Source organism: Cottoperca gobio, chromosome 21 (genome assembly GCF_900634415.1).
Source record: "Cottoperca gobio chromosome 21, fCotGob3.1, whole genome shotgun sequence".
In the NCBI taxonomy this organism is placed as follows: domain Eukaryota; kingdom Metazoa; phylum Chordata; class Actinopteri; order Perciformes; family Bovichtidae; genus Cottoperca; species Cottoperca gobio.
In genome coordinates this window covers 11,347,710-11,370,490 of record NC_041375.1, presented here as the reverse complement: position 1 = coordinate 11,370,490, position 22,781 = coordinate 11,347,710, and the positions used below count along the sequence as shown (strand labels likewise).

Genomic DNA, 22,781 nt, shown 5'->3' with positions numbered 1-22,781 from the left:
TAGATATATTACATGCAATGAGATTAAACAGTAAAAGAGACAGCGGACAAACTCATTTTATTCTTTTAGTTCGGCATTGCATAATTACTATTCAGAAATATATTGCTTTATTTTTCACCCCAGGAAATAGAATGATTATATTAGAATTGCTTGTTTAAAAAACGTTTTGCATCACATTGTCCTTATACATGAGGTAATATAAAGTACAGGGATCATCAATACATGTAAATAAAACCTTTTTTCTGTCCAACCACAGTGTCTTCCCTTTTTGTTTTACTGTCACTAAATAATGGATGTGTTGTAAAGCAACGATCCGATTATAAGACAGAACAATTGTATTCCAATATCAGAGTCTAACTGACACTTTGTCTAATGTTGGGTTTAATTCTTAAGGCTGAACTTACAGGCTAGAAACAAAGCAGTGAGAGGCCGTCCTGCTACAGGTGCTCCATAATCTCATGCAGCAAATGATGCATTGCAGTTTTAAACACATGCTAATGTGGTGCTGCTTATAGCCTAAGGACAGTCATAGTATTGTGCATAACACGATGTCTTTGCAAAGGAATATGGACGATGCAGACTGAGGTGAAAGGGTTCTACACAACATGCATTGATGACATCAAACAACCTAATATTGTTTCCACTCACATTTTCCTTTGACCTGAGATAAGAACATCCTTGAATTATTGAAACACGCACACGAGTGTTACAAACTTTCAAGGCCAGGTAAAATGGAAAACTAATTAAGTTGAATTACAATATTGGAAAAAGAAATGAAAATAACCCTGTACGGGTTTGAAGCCAGAAACCCCAACAAAACCTGCAAACGCTATCAAACCCTTGAACTGCTACATTTATTTATATTATGACTACTGATCTAGGTAATGAAAAATAGTTTCAGTCCTTTCACACACAGCCCATTGCTCTCACGTGACCGACAGGGAACATGTGTCTGTGTGAAAACAGTACAAATACGTATTAACAGCATTCAAAGTTGGTGATAAACATGCAAAGTGTCAGAGTGCATCCCAAAGGGGTGAAGCTTTGATAAATATTTCTATAATAATTCAAAAATATTACTATATCTTTTACCAAATAACTGCTAAAAACACAGCAGTAGCACTTTTCCAATTTAAAATGGAAGACCTGGATCAAAAGGAGGAAACAAATAACCATTCTGGGTTTGAAATAAGAACTGATCAAGACATGCAAATGTCTGAGCGCTGCATCGGTCTACGCTCTCTCAACAAGTAACATTTTGTTTATTTAATTAATTATTTTTATTCAGGGACTGGATCCTACAAACATTAAAGTTCAAGTCCAACTTGTGCCAATCGATAGGGAAGATAAATTACAGTAGAAACACCCAACCAGATTGTGTTTGTCCAATGAAACAGAGCTTGATTCATTGGTCTTAGATGTTTTGGAAATAAATGATCATACATTTCTTTAAAGATTCTTAAAGGCTAATATCGTGTTTTACAGCCACAGGCAAAGTTGTGTTTATATTTTAGTATTTAACGTCGACGTCGTTGGATGATACATTAATGTTCCATTTCCATTAATGGTTGAATGTGCAACAGCTTGTACTTTCTTTCCCTGTAGAAAACAACGTCAGCTTGTTTACATCTGCGTGTTAAAATGTTGGAGCAGCTTTGTGGAGAATCTGTAAGCCGCTAAACCTGAATGAGTAGGTTTGTAAGTTCAAAGGGCTTTGATATGGCTTGTCAAGGCAGCGTGTTCATATCCCCTCCATCTGCTCTGATTAAATCCTCCACATAAAAAGCCCAACGAGTGTCTGAGAAGATCGTGAGAATCTATGACTCCTGAGTTGCTGAGATGATGTTTAAAGACTAGGACTGGAGATCATGGAAGCCATGTTCATGGTTGTTGTTTTACAGCATGCTTTTGGTTAGCTTTCTCTTTATTAACCCATTTGTGCCTGAAACTCAAATTTAGAATTTCCTTGCCTCAGCACAAATCTGAAGAGATTTTCAAAAGTCCGGTCAAAACCATTTTATTTTTCTATATTTAGTATTTACTGTTATTCCATATATTTTAGGAATAAACACTATGTGCCATGTGTTTTTCCTGATTTAAAGAAAATGCTGACTATTGATAGTGTGATTCCATGTGATCAAAACAGTCGTGCTGTTGGATATGAAGAATGTCCGTGTCAGATTTCAAGATGTTAGACCAACTAGAACAAATGCGGCATTTTTCTGTATCATACTCAATATAGTCTTTGGGCACAAATGGGTTAATTTACTTGGAAATAATTTGGGTAATGTTCAGGCTTTGACATTTTACACAAGACATTATTAATGGAAGTCATTTATTAATTATGCTGCTGCAGCACAACGTTTCTGTGTGCAACTTCATTTCTAAGTCTCTCTGTTGTTGTTACTTCAAACTTGAATGTACAACTCATATATGACTTCCAAACATAAGGTGTAGGAGTGGACAGTAGGGCCTTAAAGCTAGGATAAGCCTACAAGAGAAGTAGGATTCGATGGTACAGTGCAAATGCGCCCCTCTCACCGCTTAGATTTACAGTTTGTTTTGCATAACATACATTTGAATGGTTGAGGAGAAGTGGATTGCATTTGGCAAGCACATCATCACCAACCATCTGGTTTTTAAGCAGATGCAGCTCAGTAGAAAGTGGCCAGATGCCAAAGAGACATACTGTAGCATATTAGCTGGACGTGAATGTGTTGGTGTGTGCGTGCTCAGTGGGTACTGTTAGTGGTCCAGTCGTAAGGGAGGAAGCTGACTTTGGCCTTCCCAGCAGATAGGACATCCTGCAGGCTGGTCTTCTTCGGAGAGTCACCCATGTGCTCCACTACCCACTTCAGGAGCTGCACGAGAGACAAGGTGGGAGAGAAAGCACGCGGTGAGGTTCACGGTTGGGTTGACGGTCAATTGATATTTGTATTTTGTCACCATCTCTTTCCGCCAGTGTACATCCATTTTAACTAGAGATTGTGTCATGAAGTACATTTACTTAAGTATTGTACTTAATGTAAGTACAAGTACCTCACAATGGTACTTCAGTATTTCCATATTACGGTCCTCGCTACTACTCCACTACGTTTTGGAGGTAAATATTGTATTTGTTACTCTACATTTATTTAATAGTAGGAATGGGACAAGATGAACATTTCATGTAACGATTATCCTGGACACATTTATAATGATTTATGATTATCAAAATCAAAATATGCTTAAAACTCTTAAAGGGCCTACGAAATGATAAACATGACATTCTACTGATGATAGTAAATGCTATTTGTGGTGCAACATACAGGACTGTCTCAGTAAATTAGAATATTGTGATAAAGTTCTTTATTTTCTGTAATGCAATTAAAAAAACAAAAATGTCATGCATTCTGGATTCATTACAAATCAACTGAAATATTGAAAGCCTTTTATTATTTTAATATTGCTGATTATGGCTTACAGCTTAAGAAAACTCAAAAATCCTATCTCAAAAAATTTGAATAGTTCCTCAGACCAAGTAAAAAAAAAGATTTATAACAGCAAAACAAAATCAAACATTTGAAAATGTCCATTAATGCACTCAGTACTTGGTTGGGAATCCTTTTGCACGGATTACTGCATCAATGCGGCGTGGCATGGAGGCAATCAGCCTGTGGCATTGTTGAGGTGTTATGGATGCCCAGGATGCTTCAATAGCGGCCTTTAGCTCATTAGCATTGTTGGGTCTGGTGTCTTTCAGCTTCTTCTTCACAATACCCCACATATTCTCTATGGGGTTCAGGTCAGGGGAATTGGCAGGCCAATCGAGGACAGTAATGCCATGGTCAGTACACCAGTTACTGGTGGTTTTGGCACTGTGGGCAGGTGCCAGATCATGCTGGAAAATGAATTCCTCATCTCCATAGAGCTTTTCAGCAGACGGAAGCATGTAGTGCTCTAAAATCTCTTGGTACACAGCTGCATTTACTCTGGGCTTGATGAAACACAGTGGACCAACACCAGCAGCTGACATGGCTCCCCAAACCATCGCTGACTGTGGGAACTTCACACTGGATTTCAAGCAACTTGGATTTTGCTCCTCTACAGCCTTTCTCCAGACTCTGGCGCCTTGACTTCCAAATGAAATACAAAACTTGCTTTCGTCTGAAAAGAGGACTTTGGACCACTCTGCAACTGTCCAGTGCTTCTTTTCCATAGCCCAAGTCAGACGCTTCTTCCGTTGTCTTGAGTTCAGAAGTGGCTTGACCATGGGAATACGGCTATTGTAGCCCATTTCCCGGACACGTCTGTGAACAGTGGCTTTTGATACCTGGACTCCAGCTTCAGTCCACTGTCTTTGAAGCTCCCCCAAATTCTGGAAGCGACTCTTCTTCACAATGCTGTTAAGGCTGCGGTCATCTCTCTTGGTTGTGCAGCGTTTCCTGCCACATTTCCCCCTTCCAACAGACTTTTTGTGGATGTGCTTTGAAACTGCACTCTGTGAACAGCTTGCTCTTTGAGACATTTCTTTTTGTGTCTTACCCTCCTGATGGAGGGTGTCAATGATGGTCCTCTGGACAGCAGTCAGATCAGCAGTCTTCCCCATACTTGTGATTTAGTTTACTGAACCAAGCTGAGTGTTTTTCAAGGCTCAGGAAACCCTTGCAGGTGTTTCGAGTTAATTAGACGATTCAAGTGATTCGTTGAACACCCTACTAGTATACTTTTTCATGATATTCTAATATTTAGAGATAGGATATTTGAGTTTTCTTAAGCTGTATGCCATAATCAGCAATATTAAAATAATAAAAGGCTTGCAATATTTCAGTTGATTTGTAATGAATCCAGAATGTATGACATTTGTTTTTTTAAATTGCATTACAGAAAATAAAGAACTTTATCACAATATTCTAATTTTCTGAGACAGTCCTGTAATGTGTTATTTATGACACTATGCCCGAAGTATTTAATAAATCACGATTTAGTATGTCGACCACCGATGTTTACATTGCTGCTACCGGAAACAGCCGACGCCGTGTTCTGACGTCACAAGTAGAAAACAGTCCACCAGTTGAATACACGGCAGGGCAGACGTGTCGATGTCGGACTCTGGCTCGGATATTTCAACAGAATCGAGTGACAGTGAGTCGTCAATAGACTCGTTGCACTTTGAAGAAGAGGAGTTTATTAAAGAGGATGCCGGTGTCGTGGATTTAGATCATGCGGGCGAGTTTAACGTGGTGGAAACAGAGCAGCTCGAGACACAGTATTCAAGATGGAGACATAGACGGGAGCGAACATGCGGATGATGGTGACGGTGAATCTGGATTTGGCGGAGATCCTGTGCGGCAACAGAACACAGACAGGTATTCTATTGTTGTCCGTTTTTTCTCGTAATAATTGACAGCAGTCTTTGCTGGACGCTTCAACGCAGACAAACACTGGCGGCGGCTGTGTTCTACTTGTGACGTCATCGCCCGAACATTGTCGAAGTGGATGTTCCCGGAGCAGCGACCGATTGTTGTTAGCGAAAGTCATTTCTATGCCGTTATGATCGCGATTTATTAAGAATACATCAATAATACAAATATATATATGGCACATTTCACAATAGAAATGCAACCTCTATCATATACCAAGCCCAATAACACTGACGAAATATAATTTCGTAGGCTCTAATACCTTACATTTCCTTAAACAAATATTTGTATTGGATCACAGATAGGACGAACATCTTCAATCAAACAATGTTAAATAAAGTAATAATATCATAAATTGCATGGACAGCCCCCCTGGAGCAACTCAGGGTTAAGTGCCTTGCTCAGGGGCACAATGGTGGCAGCTGGTATTGAACTCACAACCATCTGGCGTTATATATAATATACACGATTAAGAAATGGGCCATTCTTCACGAGCACTTTTGGTATTCTATATTTATAACTGAGAATAACTGAGTTTGACTTCGACAAGTAACAGTATTTTTGTACCGTAGTGAAAGTAAGTAAAAGATCTGAATACTTCTTCCACCACTGCTGTTATCTCTCTGAGTAAGATCACAAGGAGTCAAAACTACCTTTTCATCAGTTCCTCCAAAGTCAGCTTTGTACCACTTGAATATCTGACTAAGTCGCACTTCTTTTTTCCCAGAATCCACCATACAGGCATCGTCGTTCTCCAGGAAGGCCTCGGCTGCTGTGAGGAGCTGGCTGTCGATGTCCTGATGGGGTTGAGTAGATCGGAATTTTATTTCGGGACAATTCAAGCTCCTAGTATTCACTAGATATGTTGGAGATATCCTTTATGTAGATTTTTGAAAGTTGCTTACCTGTGGAGAGTACGTTTTGATTGGTGGGCAGCCCTTTGCGCCACAGTTCAAGGCAAAGTGAATGAGGGGCTCAGCATCTGGAAGAGCCACCTAGTGGACAACATGAGAAATTGAACATCACTTTAGTTATTCTGCATTAAAGTGTCCTGTCGGGGAATCATTGAAATGTTGAGTTGTGATAGAACAGAATGTATGAATACTTGTAGTCGTGGGTCTGTTTTGGAGAAGGGCCTCAGGAGCTGTGCGACACCTTTTCTGTTCCCTCTCAGAACACCATTCTCAATGTCCTGTAATGTGAACAATTCCCCTCCAATCAGGTAGCTCACATAGTTGAAGAACTATAAACGGGACGGGAAAAGTGATTTTTAATGGAATGTCATCCGATCCTGCTTAAGTACATGCAATCAAAAACAATGACTATCTTAAATACAATTAAAGAAAGTTGAGATAAAACAACCAGTCATGTCAGTGTGCTTCATCTTTATATTTCAGTCTGGATGTAAAACATTGTATGCATGGGATATGACAGTTTTGGGAAACACCGCAGCGGCTGTGTGATCCTACTCTGTATCTCTGCCACATGTTGGTAGGGGCCCCCAGGCGCAGGTACCCATGGATGACCAAGGCATTGTAGATGTTGATGAAGAAGGCCAGCTTCTCCTCCCGACTCAGCGAAAGCAGCTCCACCCTCTGCAGCTGAATGGCTAGTTCACAGTAACGCTCAAACGCAGGGTCACCTGACATGCCCTTGTAGTCCACAGACTGTGGGAGCAAGGACAACACAAACACACACACACACACTTATTTTCACTTGTATGTGTATTAATCAACACAGTAAAATGATGTAGTAACATTTCTTAAGAAAAATAAGCACGTCTCATGAAAGCCCTCAAAGCACACCAGGTAGACCTGTGTATGCACGTGAAACTTTAAAGGTTCAATGTGTAAGATGTGCCAGAATTTAAACTTAAAACATTAACACAATTAGTTAATTGTGTTAATGTTTTATTAAGAGAATGTGTTGACGTTGTGTCCAAGACGTCCATGTGCTGTGTTGCAGCGATATCTACTGAAATGAGTATCTGACTAGTTCTAGTCTTGTAATACCACGTGTTCCTCTAGAGGTGCTAGTGAGTCACTGTAGCTCCAGTCTGCCCTCAGACCAGAGGGAGAAGAAGTGCAGCTGCCTGACTCACATGTAAATATTACAGTCATGTCTGTTTTATAGTTTGTTTATTGGATTACATTTGAAGTAGCAGATAGAAAACCACTTCCCTCTGTCCTCACAGCTGCCGTGAGGCTGTTTGGTTTAGCTGTCGGCAGCTCCGGGACACGACGTAGCTTCGGTTAGCAGTTAGCTTGAGTTCAGCCACAGCACCGGGGAGCCGTTACACAGGTCCAGCAGCCCGCGGTGTGACTGCCTGGCGCTGGGGCTTGTTCTGGCTGAGCTCAGGTCTCTTCTGCCGCTGACTGAGGCTCAGTCTGACGGAGTGCCGGCTCTGCCGACCTTCTCTCCTCCGAATATGAGGGTCGTTTTCTAGTTTCTGCCACTTTGGATTTAGTCCAATAAACAAACTAACGTAACGTTCACACGGACTACAGCCCCGGTAACATCAGTGCCTCAGTAAACACAGATGATCAGCTCCACGTGAAGATTATAAAACAGCAGGGTTTTCTGATCGGCTCTTAAAGTTTCAGCAGTTTGGTCGACTTTTGATAATCTTGCTCACTGACTGACACAGGAATACATGCAATACACAATATAAAGAATACATTAGAATACAATAAATATGCCAAATACAACAACTAAAATATAAACATTAGAGATTGTATGGACCCAGTTTAGAGGTGAAATACTGCCTCCTATTTCTTTGGAGCAGCCGGCTCAGAATTTCACATTTAAAGGAAACAACGTGCACACTACAACAGTATGCAGTGTATGCCACAGTCATAACGTTGCAGTTCAAAACAACCAAACATACAGATAAATACGATCTGCTTCAGAAGCCCAGAGGTAAATGAAGACGTTACCTTGCCATCAGCAGAGAGATGCTCGGAAAACAGTTTCAGAATCAACTCCCGTAAAAGCAAAGAGAGTTCAGCAGCTGAAGGAGAGACAGACAGAGAGAAGAATAAGGTTAATGTTTGTTAGGATAAATACATTTTCCCGGTGAGACGAACCAAACCAATATTTTAAAAAGGTAAAAGCAACCAATAGCCCCAGAACCTTCACAACTATAGGATCTTTTTAAAAAGATATTGTTTTGTTGTAATGTAAAGTCAACAAAGTTGATAGAGGGATTTCAAAATGAGCTGGCACAACGTTTAGGGGGGGTGACACTGAGTGCTTTAACATAATCAGTAAGTGTATTTAGAGAAGCTGTGAAATAAACCCATGGGAAACAAATAATGAATAAATTGCATGAAGATCAGGCTAACCTCGATGTCGTACAAATGACATTATCAGGAAACATCGCCCGTGAGAAAAGACGGCATTGCAGATAAATCCAAGAGAAAGAACAGCCAAGCAGAATAACACTACCGCTTACAAAAGCAGTGATTATAATCACCTGCGTGTCGCACAGCACGGATTAGATTGTTAGTTCGCCTCTAGAGGTGTGCAACATTCAGGTATACAGACAATACAGAGCCACCACCACAGAACAGGAAACTTTTGAGTATTAATCTGTCAAAAGATGACACCAAACCTGCAGAAAAGGAAATATGGTTTTGAAATAGGGCTTTAATGATATATATATTTTCCAGGCCAATTTTCCCTTTTCTTCTTCCATAACAGAATTATAGCACTGAATTTACACAAATGTTTTAGTACAATATATTAGCAAAAACTGCGGTCTTTAGAAAAAAAACTACAGGTATCTTCAAGGTCAAGCATAGACTTTCATGCTCATACTGCATCATAGCAATCATACAGGAGGGGGACGTCACGGATGGAATGGTATACATTTTTAATAGGAGGCCATATATTAGCCATCATAAAGCCCTACTTCAGTTCTTCCCACCACAAAGCTCACTGACAGAATACATTAACCCAAGCGAACCCAAAAGCGTCCTATATCGAGCCAGCAGCAAAGGAGGAGCAGGGGTTAGAGAGCACTGGAGGACACCAGTCAGCATGATGTGTGTATGTCCCAAACCCTGATCCAGTCCTGACCTACCCTCGATGGGACTGCAGGACGCCGTCTGTCCTGCGTTGAGGGCTGAATGAGGGTCATCCTCCAGCAGCCTGTATAGTGCGTCTTTCCCTTCTGCAAAACTGCCCTCCTGCTGCCCACAGCCGCGCACACTGACCATGTACTTCTTCTGCAACAATGCCTGGCCAGTATTACAGGCCTCAGCCCTGGCTAGCACACACATGGCCACAGTCACAGATCTGGATTTGACTGAACTTTGTATGAATCAGGGCACACGATTGTTTTAATAAGTCCTACAAAATCAAAGTGACACTGAAAGCCTGTTTTAACTCCAGCCTTACTTACCCATGCCCTTCTCTTTCTGCAGCCAGTCAACCAGTTGATCACTTGTGAAGCTCTTTTTGTACACTGTCAGTCCCCTTCTATGACTGCCAATCACATTGCTATGTTTGAGGTCATCTACCAGGTCCGCCAATTCATCTCTCTCACACAAAAACTCTGAGGGCAGGAACATTCCAAGCCAAACACACAAAAATACACATGTTCATACCCACATGTATGAAAGAATTTGTGCAATCCAGCATGAGTGCAAAAACATATTTTGTTGGTGGAACAGGAAGGACTTCAGGATCAGGACATAGCTTTTCCTTATCCTCTTAGTTATAGTTGTTGTAATCTTGTTGATCGTTTTTATTATTATTTTGTTTTTGCTTCCACTGTAGGACATCATTGTTTATCGTTTCACATGCAGTGGCATTTCACTTATTATCTGATCCTTACATTTGGCTTGTTTTGTCTTTCGTAGGGATCCAAAAAAGAAAAGAAAAAAAAAGTATCCAGCATGGCTGGTTTGGATTTTTCAGAGAGGATTACCGTACATGTAATATGGCGCGTCTGTCAGAAATGTTTTTTCTATTTCAATAAGAATGTTACAGAAAATCTAATTTTCTACATGCAAGTGCAGGTATGATAGAGAAAAACAGACTAAGTATTGCACACAAAAGACTAAAGGGTCTTCTCAAATGAGTAGCTCATTAGCACAAATTAACAGAAAATAACATTGATTATGTTCCCTGTTCCCTGTATGCACCTCGTAGACCACAGATAGACAGCATTGCTGAAACTATGTCAAATGTAGCATCATAATCAAGACTGTCGAGGGGGCAAGGACAGATGGAATGAAAGCTTTAACATAATTATATAAATATGAAGGAATACATTCTGTATTTGTAGGTAACACTGAACTGAAATCGTTCTCCACAAAAAGCTGTGGAGGAGCAGCTTTGGACACACTTTGTTTACACAGTAGGGAGTTTAATAATCACATATCATGAGGTAGCCTGGTGCTGATATGCTCATCCAGAGTATCAAGTTCACTCTCTCTCACACACACACACACACACACACACACACACACACACACACACACACACACACACACACACACACACACACACACACACACACACACACACACACACACACACACACACACACACACACACACACACACACACACACACACACACACACACACACACACACCAATGACAGAAAACACTGCAAAATAAAAGTTGAACACATCATGAAAGACGCATTAAGAAAAGGTTAAGGACATTAAAGGACAGCAGGATTAAAAAGTGTTGCTGCACCACATTTCTCACTGATTATACAGCTGGTCGTTCTCACATGAGAACTGATCTGGAAAAAGAAGCAAAACACTCTGTCCTTTTTGTCAGACCAATGAATCCCTCACCTCCATCAGTCTCCCCAGACGTGTCCTCTGGTTGGTTCTCCTCTGGCAGTGGTGGAGCGTCTGCTGGAAGAGGCTTCTTTCCTCACCAGATTCACCAACCTCTGCAGCTCTTCAGGAGCCTGAGGGAGTGAAGCAAAGCAACAAACAAATATACATTACACTAAGTTTACTAGTTGTTCAAATGGGGAAGTGTTTCCTCTCCTTCTCACCAGTGTCTGCAGGTCATCGTTGCCCCCGACATGAATGTTGTTGAAGAAGATCTGAGGGACTGAGCTGCGTCCCGTCAGCTCCTTCACCCTGGCTCTTAGCTCGGGATGCTTTCCCATATCCACGTCACATACCGGTACTCCCAAACGCCCCAGGCTGGCTTTAGCCTGCACACAGTGTGGGCAGCCCTGGATGGAGTACACTGTTACCCGGCCCTGAGCACTGCTCTCAATCTCCTCCATCTGCAGCAATATTGGAAAGAGAAGAGTTTTTTTAGTAGTAGCTGCTTCATCCAACACACTTAGTCAGACTAAAGACTTTAAGACTTTTTCAATGCCACTCGGAATTAAATGAGACCAGTTTTAAACACAGTTTTTCCACAATCCTAAACTCTGTGATAGGCATTGGAATTATTATTATTATTATTATTATTATTATTATTATTATTATTATTATTTTGTATTATTTTGTGTTAATATGGACACACATGACAACATTTCTTTGTTTTACATTTAGAGGAGAAATTTGATAGTTAAAAAAAGAAATCAGAGGTTTAAAATGTGAGATACTTACATATCTGGTCTAGCAATAACAATATTAAAAAAGGAACAAAGTCATTTTCTGTACTTTGAATGAAATTAAATAGTAATCGGTGTTCTCCTGGCCAGTCGGGGTATTTAAAACAGCAATGTCACTCTTTTATAACTCCTAGAGAGGTGATTTGAGGAACTATTTTTGCCTGATTTGGGAAATGACTGACACAATTTCCTTTCTCATTTAATTTCTAAACATGTCCTTGTGTTGAAAACAGGCCACTGTGATGTGCCAATGACACTGTTCCTCCTTTATTGTGACACAGTTTCAGGCCAGCAGTCAGTCAATAATAGTTTATCAGCCTTATCAAGTGCTTGAATAAACCACAACCTCATGTTGATGTGAAAATAGATCAAGGTCCAAGTTGTTCTGGTTAATCATCGTGCAGTTAGCCTACATAAGGAATATGGAAGTGACCTTACACTTATTATTAACATTAGCATATTAACAGTTCACAGTAAGCAAGGCTAACGTTATATTAAATTCACAAAGTTTGTTATGGAGTTCGACAAGGGGATTACATACGTGTGTACAATAACTGAAGAGCCATATAACAGACAAAACTATCAACTAAAAAGTAATAATTACAACACTCGTTTAGTGGTTTATGAGAAACACCATTGAACGCTGGATATAGCGTTACCGTCTACAAGCTAAACTATGGACTATGGTAAACAAGCTAATGTGGATATTTTAGCAAATGATAACCGTACCTTACCTTTTAGCGATAAACTCCCTTGCTTAATTCGGCAGTACACAGCAGCTCCCCTTAGTCCTGTTAATTAAAACATATCAGTTAATACATATGTTGTGTGTAACGCCACCCGAGAGGTCTCTTATCTTGCAGGTAAATTACCCAGCTGCACTGACAGTACACCATCATTGCGCAGGCTAGTCCACAGTAGCAGCTTTAGTTAAGCTATCTTGTTTTATGATGCCTTCACGTTCTCCTCGTAAACGCGCAAGACGATAAATCATAGCACCCATAATCTCAATTACCAGAACAACCACAATCACATGTTTTGACCAAACAGCAGATTCCTCTGTGAACTCCATTCTACATTTTGTCCTGGATTAAATGTGCCATTTGTATATCCATACAAGCATACATGTAATTATCTTCTCTCCATAAAGGAATTCTTTTAAATTATATCTATAGACAAACCCAGACAACAGAGGACGCAACACACTGTTTGTGTTACATTAGTGCAGCCCTGGACCTCTGTCACAAATTACATTGTGGGGATATATTTTCAGACAAACTTTGCTGGTTTATTGGTAAATCCAGGGTTTAATTTATTTACGTTTAGAGCACTATTTTATTTGACAGAGATGACAGGGTTGTCAGGGATTGCATATTATTAACAATTCTGAAAACATGCCAGAGTTAGCCAGAAAGCCTAATTTCTATCTGTAGACCCTAGGGAAGCAAGAGAGAGAGCGAGAGAGAGAGCGAGAGAGAGAGAGAGAGAGAGAGAGAGAGAGAGAGAGAGAGAGAGAGAGAGAGAGAGAGAGAGAGAGAGAGAGAGAGAGAGCTCTTCTAACACACACAATCAACAATAGCAAGACAACACCATGTTAGGCTTGATGAAGTGTGGATATTATATACATTGACTATGATAAGCATGAACAGCTCTAACTCTAGACAGTAATAATGACAAATAAATAAAATAAAATGAAAACACCTCACTGTTCTAGTGTTCACAAGTCTGGTTGCACTTGTCTTTTCAATGTGACATCTGCCATCTCATTATGCCAAGACACATAATGCCATATAAGCATTCTCATGATCAAATTAAGGTTAAATTGTGAATTGATGAGCAAGATCCTGGAGGTGACCTTACTTCTGCTCAGATGTTGGTGAAGTTATGTGTCAAGAGGGGATTGTATACCTATGGGAAGACTGCCTTTGGAATGTCAGCTTTTTTTGTGAGAGCAGCTCACACATGGAATGGTCTGCAAACACCTATTGAAACTGTGATACATATCAATCATTTAAAAATGAATTATAATGCGATTAAAAGATAATGAAGAGTGTGAACATACACTGTAATTTAATCAAATAACCTAAAGCATGCTTTGTTTTATGTTTTTATATATTTTTTAAGTATTTCATGGGTTTTATGAAATGTCTTTTGATATATATATATATATATATATATATATATATATATATATATATATATATACAGTATTGCTGTCTTTAAAATGTTTTATGTGTTTTATGTGTCATTATAACACCTGTCCAAGCAATTACTGCTGTTAATAATAAGCCAAGAGGGCTAAACTGGCACATTTACAGAAATGTAATGTAATGTGCACTGTCCCTGTAACTTAAAACTGTATAAATAAAAAGTGAGCTGCAAGCCATCATCATAGTAATCTGATAAAGAGCAATCAGCACCAGGGGAGGCCTCAGTTGTTCACCTTCCATATAGGATTACATGGCCTGCAATCAGAGATTTCGAAAACCAATTGACTTGAATGAGCGTGAAGATAAGTCTATGCCCATAGTTTCATTATTGTTTATTACTATACAAATAAAATGTTATTATTTGTAATAAAATTATTATCATTATTATTGTTATGAAGAATAATAATAATAATTGATATTATTATTATTATTATTATTATTATTATTATTATTATTATTATTATTATTATTATTATTATTATTATTATTATTATTATCTGTTGGCTTAAAATGTGACTGTAAACATTTGTAGTTTATTCCATTACACATAATGTATTGTTAAAACACGTGTTATGCCATACACAGGTTACACAATATGGGACAGACAAGTCAAATCATATAGAACCGAGTAGTTAGGGTTGTTCGTGAGTATTTCAACCTGAGACGCCAATAATTCCTACAGCCGTAAATGCAGCTTCTCGTCTCGTCACGGAACGTTTTCCCACTATTTCAGTGTTCCTGTACGGACATATTTCTAGTAGGACACGAATGAACACAAGAATAGCTCGTTTGTTATGCAGTGTCCAAGATGTCAGGACTGTCAAAAACAGAGCGAGCTGGATGTACACAGATTCTGAAGTCAATGACAAAAGAGGACGTATACTCACTTAGTGACACAGTCACGAATAAACTGATAGTTGTGGAAAATGTTAAAGGTAACGTTATGCTTTCAATATGTACCAGATAGTAAGGAGCGAGTTCGCTAGGATACTATTGACTTATCGTTAATTAATACCATTCCATTTTCTCATATTTCAACAGGCAAAGTTAATGTTAAACATATTAATTTCATATTAGATACCTTAAATGTTTGGACGACAGACGTGGTGGGCGTGAACTAATTATATAACGCGGAAATGATAATAGAGTGAGGCTATAACGTTACCTATATATTTTACCTACCGGTATATATTTCTCAGCCATGAACTAAGATAACGTTACGTGTTGAACACGTTTTGGAATAAATAAATGCCTTCTTCAAAAGAGGGAAAATATGATGGCATGAGCTGACACCAGGCACACCCGAGACAGGATTGCTGTTTTGGTTTCACTTCTGCCTCAAAGATATATTATGTTTACATAATAACATCATCCAATTGTCTTGCCCCTTATGTTCATCTGTTCATATAGAGGCTTCGGGAACAATTATCTCCTTCTCTAAAAATGCTGAAGAGCTCCTGAAAAGGAAGAAGGTTCATCGCGACCTCATATTTAAGTATCTGGCCAAAGAGGGTGTGGTGATGGCCCCGAACAGCGAGAAAAACAAGCTGGTGAAAAGGACACTGGAGCTTTGGTCTTCTGGGAAGGTAGGGGCAAGGGATCCCTGATATGTTGAATATATAGAGCTAATGTTAAGTAAGACGTTGATACTAAGTTAGGGTGTCAATAATCAGCAACAGCCTGTGTTATTGGAACATGTCTACTCAAAAGTAATCCAGGCACAACATCACAACATGGCAATGTATTTAAGTATACCAATAACATCTCATCTCTGTAAGGCCGTGGTTGACGAAAGCATTCCAGGTGAGACAGATGAGACCAGACAGAGACTGACCACAGAGACAGTGTCCACAAACGTTCAGGCTGAGGTGGGCTTTGACCCACTGGTGCTCGGCCAGCAGTTCTGCCAGTGGTTCTTCCAACTCTTAAACAGTCAGAACCCCTCGCTGGGCCAGCCTCCTCAGGACTGGGGACCACAACACTTCTGGCCAGATGTGAAGCTACGCCTCCTCTCCAGGTATGAAAGCCGTTAACAGTAAGGGAGATGAAATTAAGCTACTGATAGAGATGCACCTATAAATGTACACACCACTGCCCTTTGATGGTTTGACGTTGAACACACAGCGGCACAGACAGTTATGTGACAGCCACACACACACACACACACACACACACACACACACACACACACACACACACACACACACACACACACACACACAACATGCTCGTAGTACACACAGTGGCAGCTTCGGAAACACCTGCAAGTTTTTTAAAAAGCCTTGGAGGAACAACCTTAAAAACATTTGGAATAACTAACTTAATCTGACACTTAATATATTATATTGTAATTAATTCCCATGCATGCTGCTCAGAGCAATCGCAGTGACCGGCTCTCTCCCTTTCCTCTGTCAGGGAGTGTGGGGCAGGCAGAAGGATGCTGCAAGTTAATATATTATTATACTCACACCTTTACATTATTGTAAATAGATACTGATTCATGAATACTTTCATATAAATAAATGCATATTGTTAGATCTCTATAATAGGCCTAAAGACACAGCATAGATAGTATTTTCTCAGAATCATCTCTAATGAGTATGAACATACAATTGAATTTTCCATTAAAGAAAAGTTACAGAAAAGAACATAGGAAACGGCAGACATCTTTGGCTACTGGGGATGTGTGGTTTGTTAGCTTCTCAGGGTCCACGGCAGTTATGTATTTTGGGCAAATGTTTTATACCATAGTCACAATAGCCCTGGGGAAAAAATAAGTTGTGTCTCTCTTTCTCAGAGCTGACAGCGAACAGATGGAGGAGTTCCCGGGGGCTGAACTGGTTAGCCTTCGTCTCCTGGCCTTGATCAGGGAAGAGCGCCTCCTCCTTAGCCCCAACCTAGATCCTCTTGGCCTCAGAACACTGGCCTCCCCCCATGGCCTGGTACTGGTGGCGGTAGCTGGAACCATCCACAGAGACGGAGCCTGTCTGGGCGTCTTTGAGCAAATATTTGGCCTCATCCGCTCCCCGCTGGAGAACAACAGCTGGAAGATTAAGTTTGTCAACCTGAAAATCAGAGGGCAGGATGCTCTGTGTGGGACAGACATGGTAGCGCCCGCCTTGAACTACAACTCCACTGAATTGCAGCTTCTCTCCAGTTGATGAAACTCTTAAACTCTTCATGCATCTAATTTCCAAACACGTTTATCCAGGCTGTAGTTTTCAGAGATTAGAACCTGGCATGTTGTGCTGGCGACCGCTCCCTACCTTATGTTCAGCCTGTCAGGATATACAGGAAGGTTGACAGTGTTGCATCTTATCCTACTTGGCACATCATTGATGTAACATAAAAATACGACAAAGCTTGAGAAAAGTTCCCTTTATTTTTTCTATTTCTATCTATTTCTTTCCAGAAGTCTTTGCTGCTTCTTGTTGAGGAAACATTTTGTTTAAATATATACTGTACCTTTAATATAAAGTGTTTCTATTGCAACCTGTGCCTTACTAAAGATACAATGTAAATACAGACATGGATGTGCTTTTGTAAATATGTATCACATCAAATATAAAGATTGTATTAACCCCTGTGTACACTTGTGCTCTATACTGACAAGTAGGTCACTATTTGCAATCAAATGACATATTGTGCGTGTTCATATGATAATACAAAGTCAAATTCAATTCCAAATTGATTTTGAACATTAATCTGAGATCGCTGTTGTCGGAGAGCAGTACAGGAGATTCAGCCTCATCGACACTCAGCACATCAGGGCGATCGGGGTGATGAGGGTAAGAGTCGGGAAGCAGGAGAGCATCCAGCCTCTTCAGTGTGTGCACAGGACCTCAGTGTACTGTAAAAACAGCTGAGCAACACCCTATGGGAGGCATTAACAACCTCCATCAGCTTTGAAAATAGAGGATTTATTCCCAAAGCAGCTTTTTCTTTCTCACTGACATTTGTAACTACATTTCACTTGCCCAACACAGCATTTTCACCAAAATGTGTGGTGAAAATACATTAATATGCTGATGTATGCCCCATTAATTGGACAAAACTAACTACAATACATTTCACAAGCTCCACATTTAATCATTATTCATGAAGTGGATCTGGTTTTCCGTTGATTCTACTCTGCCATCCTCGTCAGGGCACATAGGGTCTGGTGGGGCACAGAATATGCCAGTCGGACTCTGTGGCTTTGGTGGGAAATGTTGCATGTGGGAAATTATTCTTGGCAGCTGTTTTCAAAGGCTCCTGGAATAGTTAATATCTGTGACTGTATGGGTCGGAGCCGCAATGGTCCTTTGTGCTTTACTGGGCCATAGTTGTGGTGGGGGGAAACCACTGCAGCCATTGATCTCAGCCTGTTCACCTCTCAGAAAGAATAATAACAAGCTGCTCGCCTTCTGTCTTTATGGCACTTAGTTTTTCTGCGTTTTAATAAGCGGTTTGGCCACGGGCGCAGCTCTGACGCACGGGTTCAAAAATACCGTTACAGTGGCGTCTGGTGATGGTTTTGACTGCGAGAGCTTTTTTTTCCCTTCCATTTTCTTTCCCCTCCTCTAATAGGGAAGTGTGTTTCTCATAAAGAAACATGCTAAAACTTCGATGCATGGCTCTTTGAAATAGCTTATGGGTGGTGAACCATGGAGGCTTTTTACTTTGATTGTGACTGATTGGATGTAAGTTTTCTCTTAGAAAGACTCTAAATAGGTTTCTAACATTACTTTGTTAAACGCTTCATGCCACCGCCATTTTTCACCTTGTGACAATCTGATGGCTTTACAGATCCATTAATGCCAAAGTGTATTAAAAAGAAATGTCGACAGCGGTAATTCTTAGAGTGGGGCGAAGGGACACCAAGGGGTTTTTTCCAGGAGTCCTTGAAGTGGTTTAATGCAAAATGAGTAATAACTCTCGTCTTTATAGTGTTTATTAATAGAAATGATCATGATAAGACATTTCACTTTCCCTTAAGGCTTGTAAAAAAAGACATTTACTCAATACTATCATAAAAGTGCCCATATGTTTGTTTTTTAAATAGGTATCATCCTTGTGTGATTTAGAACGACACATTGATACAAACATACCATGCAAATATGTATTCTCCTTTGCTCAGCGAATTGCCAATAGGACTTGACCTCATGACGACATGAGGCCAGAAGAGGGCAGACAAGCTACACCAGAGAGAAGAAAGACTTTGATGCCTGGCCAAGAGAAGAGTGGGAGGAAAAAAATAATTTTAACACTATTACGTGAGGAAACTCATCAATTCCTCAGAGCAATCTGAGTGAGCTGATGTTACCAAGCAATTTCTATCTGGCCACTGCCATGAGGAAAACTGTAAATGTTTCGAGTTTGAATTGTCCTCCATTAAAGTAATGGGGTTCTAAAAGAAAGACATGTTAAACTGTTGCCTTTCATAAGCACAAGAGCACGTATTTCACAAGTGTCAGTAATTTATCGGTACCCGTGAAGGTGTCCGAGACAATTTTAACACAATACTCTCAGCAGTCTGCACGCTGGACAATAAAGAACATGATTTATGAATAGGAAAGGACTCAATCAATAGGTGATGATATTTCTCCTGCTGACAAAACATGTTGGAGGAGAATTCAATCAAAGTTTGACGTAGTTGTTGTCATTTTGTTGGACTTGCCCTCCAACCCAACAGTGTTTCATAAACCAGTACACACTAAAAGTGCACAAAAAACAACCACATAACTTGAGGAGGAAGGAATGAGGTCAACAGAGTTTGGCGTTGGTATTAAAGCCACAATCCACAATTCTCCAGCCCAACACTTTATCGTTTGCTGAGGAGGCGTTATGATTTCATTATTTGTTTGGGTTATGGAGTTTACAAACTGATGTGGCTTATTGAAAGGTTTTTTATTGCTTTACTGCTGTATTTCTACAAAAGTTAATTATACATACATTTTAAGTTGATCTCAACAACAATATTAAAGTTTTGATTGTCCCAACATCTATTTTTATTAATATCCAAAGAGAAAAACATTACATCACAACATCTTGTCCAGTCACTTCTTGCCATAGATTAGGCATCCTTTCCTGGAAAGGTCTACTTAGACTCAATATGCAAGCAAAGTGGTACAATTTACATTTTAAGGACATTACACAAAGAGGAAATGAGTTCAAGAACATTGTGGCATCTGTGGAATCGGGTTTGGCCTCATGTTAGTTTGACCTTACGTCACCTTTAAGTCATTGTTGGGAGTGTGCCTGAGCCTTTACTTTCCGTGCGCAAAACAGATCTCCCGTATAGCATCACTCTTCATTACACTCCCCGATGTCCGAGCTGACATCATTGTTCCGTTTCAACACAAATTGGTTTGGACCATCGAGGCAGCCGTCACAGTTCATATCAGCCCCTCTCTTGGCCTGGCGGTGTATCCTTACACATGCATCATTATCTCATGTAAACAGTGGAAATGCGAGACGCCATTCAAGGCAACAAAGCGAAGGGTTGAGTGAAAAGATCCTGGGCGGTGACTCTCTCGTTTAGTGTCAATTAAAGAAAACAACAAGCAGAGGTTTCTGGAGGCATCTGGGTCCAATGTGTTTATTTATACTGAAGCAAATATGTATGTTTGAGGGAATGCATACAGCCAAGGATGTTTCAATCCAGACAACATGGAGGGAACAGAGGGGTAACAAAAAATGTCCATCACATTGAGATGTACTTGAGTTGAGCTTGCACAAAATGCCCTCCCTCCATCTCTCTCTTTATCTCTTTATGTTCTCTCTCTCCCTCTCTCACACATAGTGTCTCCACTGTGCAGCTTTGCACTGAGTCCCTTTCGTATGCAGTGCAGGGGCCCCGGTGAGGGCCTTCCCTTGGCTCTCGAACTAAGAAGATGGTGTTATCAGAACGCTGCCAGGAGGTTGTCAGCTTGTATTGGGCCGAGCTGACCGAGTGGCCGGTTGGCGGATGCGTGTCGATGCCAGGCTCCCAGCGCCTTCCCTCCATGGACATCTGCTGTGTGTGGAAAAGCTGTGCAGTTTGTCTGCGGTTGCATCTTAATCCTCCATCTCTTCGGCTGCAGCCATGCCTGGCCAAGCAAACCAGCAGCTCTGCTCGCCTTGCTTGTATTAATTGCCCTTGCCTGGCTCGCTGTTTGCTTCTGATTACACTCATTAATTTCAATTCCCCAGGAAGCCACCACCACCGTAGCTGCCTTTAGATAGACACACACACACACACACACACACACACACACACACACGCACACACACACACACACACACACATACACACACACACACACATGCATATTTGTACGGACACAACATTGCATTTCATGTACGGTGTAAATATTCAATATTCTTTGTGCCGGCATGTTGTCCCCATTTGGTACACCCACATGCCGTAATACTGCAATTATGGTTCAAAATAAGGGGGAGGCACCTATTTGGGTAGGTTGGAAAGTGTTTGCTCTTAATATTACACTCCATATATGTCATCTTAAATCTTTTATAATGTAGTATTTTTCAATGTTTAAAACGTTTATTAGTAAATGATGATTTTTATCATTACTCACATTGTAATGTTCTGGTTAAATGTTCCATATGTCTATGCAAGAGAGTCATGATATGTACATCATATGTTGACTATCATGCAACACCCTCTGTGTCACATGTTTGTATGTCATTAGCAGCGTGTCTGCTGTTTACCTCAGCTGCTCTCTCTCTGCAAGACGGGGGACAAGAAGAAAGTTGCTCTGGCTGGCTGGTCATAAGTCATTGTCCTCATCCCAGCAGGTGGAGCGCATCTGGTAAACTCCCAACATCTGGGCCAGCATGGTGGCCTCGTAATTATAGCAGTGCTACAGACTTAACTCAAAAAGGAAAAATCAATGTCAAACCATATTATTACCTTTGACTCATTACATTTTCAAGCTCATGTGCGATCACTTTCTTTACAGCAAATGTGGCATAATCAGCTTAAGTGCAGCAGCTTATTGGCAATACTGATGAGAGAAAACATTTCCTTAATGAACAAACATGAAAATAACTGTTTCTGTGTGTTTATCTTAAATACACAAAAATATCAAGTAATTAAAATATTTAAAACGGCACCACGAGCACTTGATCCAGGATAACACATTACGATACAGTTTAATAATGTGTGGCTGCATGCAGGCGAGTGTTTCTGTCCACATTGCTGTCCACAGAGTGCATCATCCACAGCACTATCATCAGTTTGTGCTTTTTTTGTCCTTGAAAGTTGAGAGTAACATACTGCTACTCCTCCTCAGCAGCCGCTAAGCCGACCTGAGGGGCAGTAAAACCCTCCCATAATACCAAGCTGTGTGGCCTCTTACCTTCTGTCACCCTATCACCTCAGAAACTGGGATATTCTGGCAAAGCGGGGCTTCTGGACTGACTCATCAGACAGCTGTACCTTAAAGGTCCTCGTGGGGGCGTCGCCCCGAGGGTCACTGCCCTGGGCTGTGATTTGACCGCCAGGCACAAATAAAAACCCCTGAAGCTTGACAACTTCCTCGCTGAGCCCACGTAACCCAATTAGTGAACCGGTCCTCAGTCGGA

The 22,781-nt window shown here is 40.5% G+C and overlaps 2 protein-coding genes across 2 annotated transcripts; one reads left to right on the top strand and one right to left on the bottom strand.

Annotated features, from left to right (window-relative positions):
• Nucleotides 1-40: 40 nt before the first annotated feature.
• Nucleotides 41-12,794, bottom strand: LOC115026831 (uncharacterized). Its single transcript, XM_029459813.1, is given in 12 exon segments — nt 41-2,861; nt 6,056-6,199; nt 6,308-6,397; nt 6,508-6,645; nt 6,872-7,069; nt 8,339-8,412; nt 9,487-9,672; nt 9,808-9,960; nt 11,219-11,291; nt 11,293-11,337; nt 11,428-11,667; nt 12,733-12,794. Coding segments are annotated over 11 exon segments (1,470 nt in total). The 5' UTR covers nt 12,733-12,794; the 3' UTR covers nt 41-2,732.
• A 2,163-nt stretch (nt 12,795-14,957) lies between these two features.
• On the top strand, nt 14,958-17,801 carry c21h3orf38 (chromosome 21 C3orf38 homolog). Its single transcript, XM_029458404.1, has 4 exons — nt 14,958-15,148; nt 15,624-15,799; nt 15,992-16,230; nt 17,011-17,801. Exons 1-4 carry the CDS (start codon nt 15,022-15,024, stop codon nt 17,372-17,374), a joined length of 906 nt encoding a protein of 301 aa, XP_029314264.1. The 5' UTR covers nt 14,958-15,021; the 3' UTR covers nt 17,375-17,801.
• Nucleotides 17,802-22,781: the final 4,980 nt, after the last annotated feature.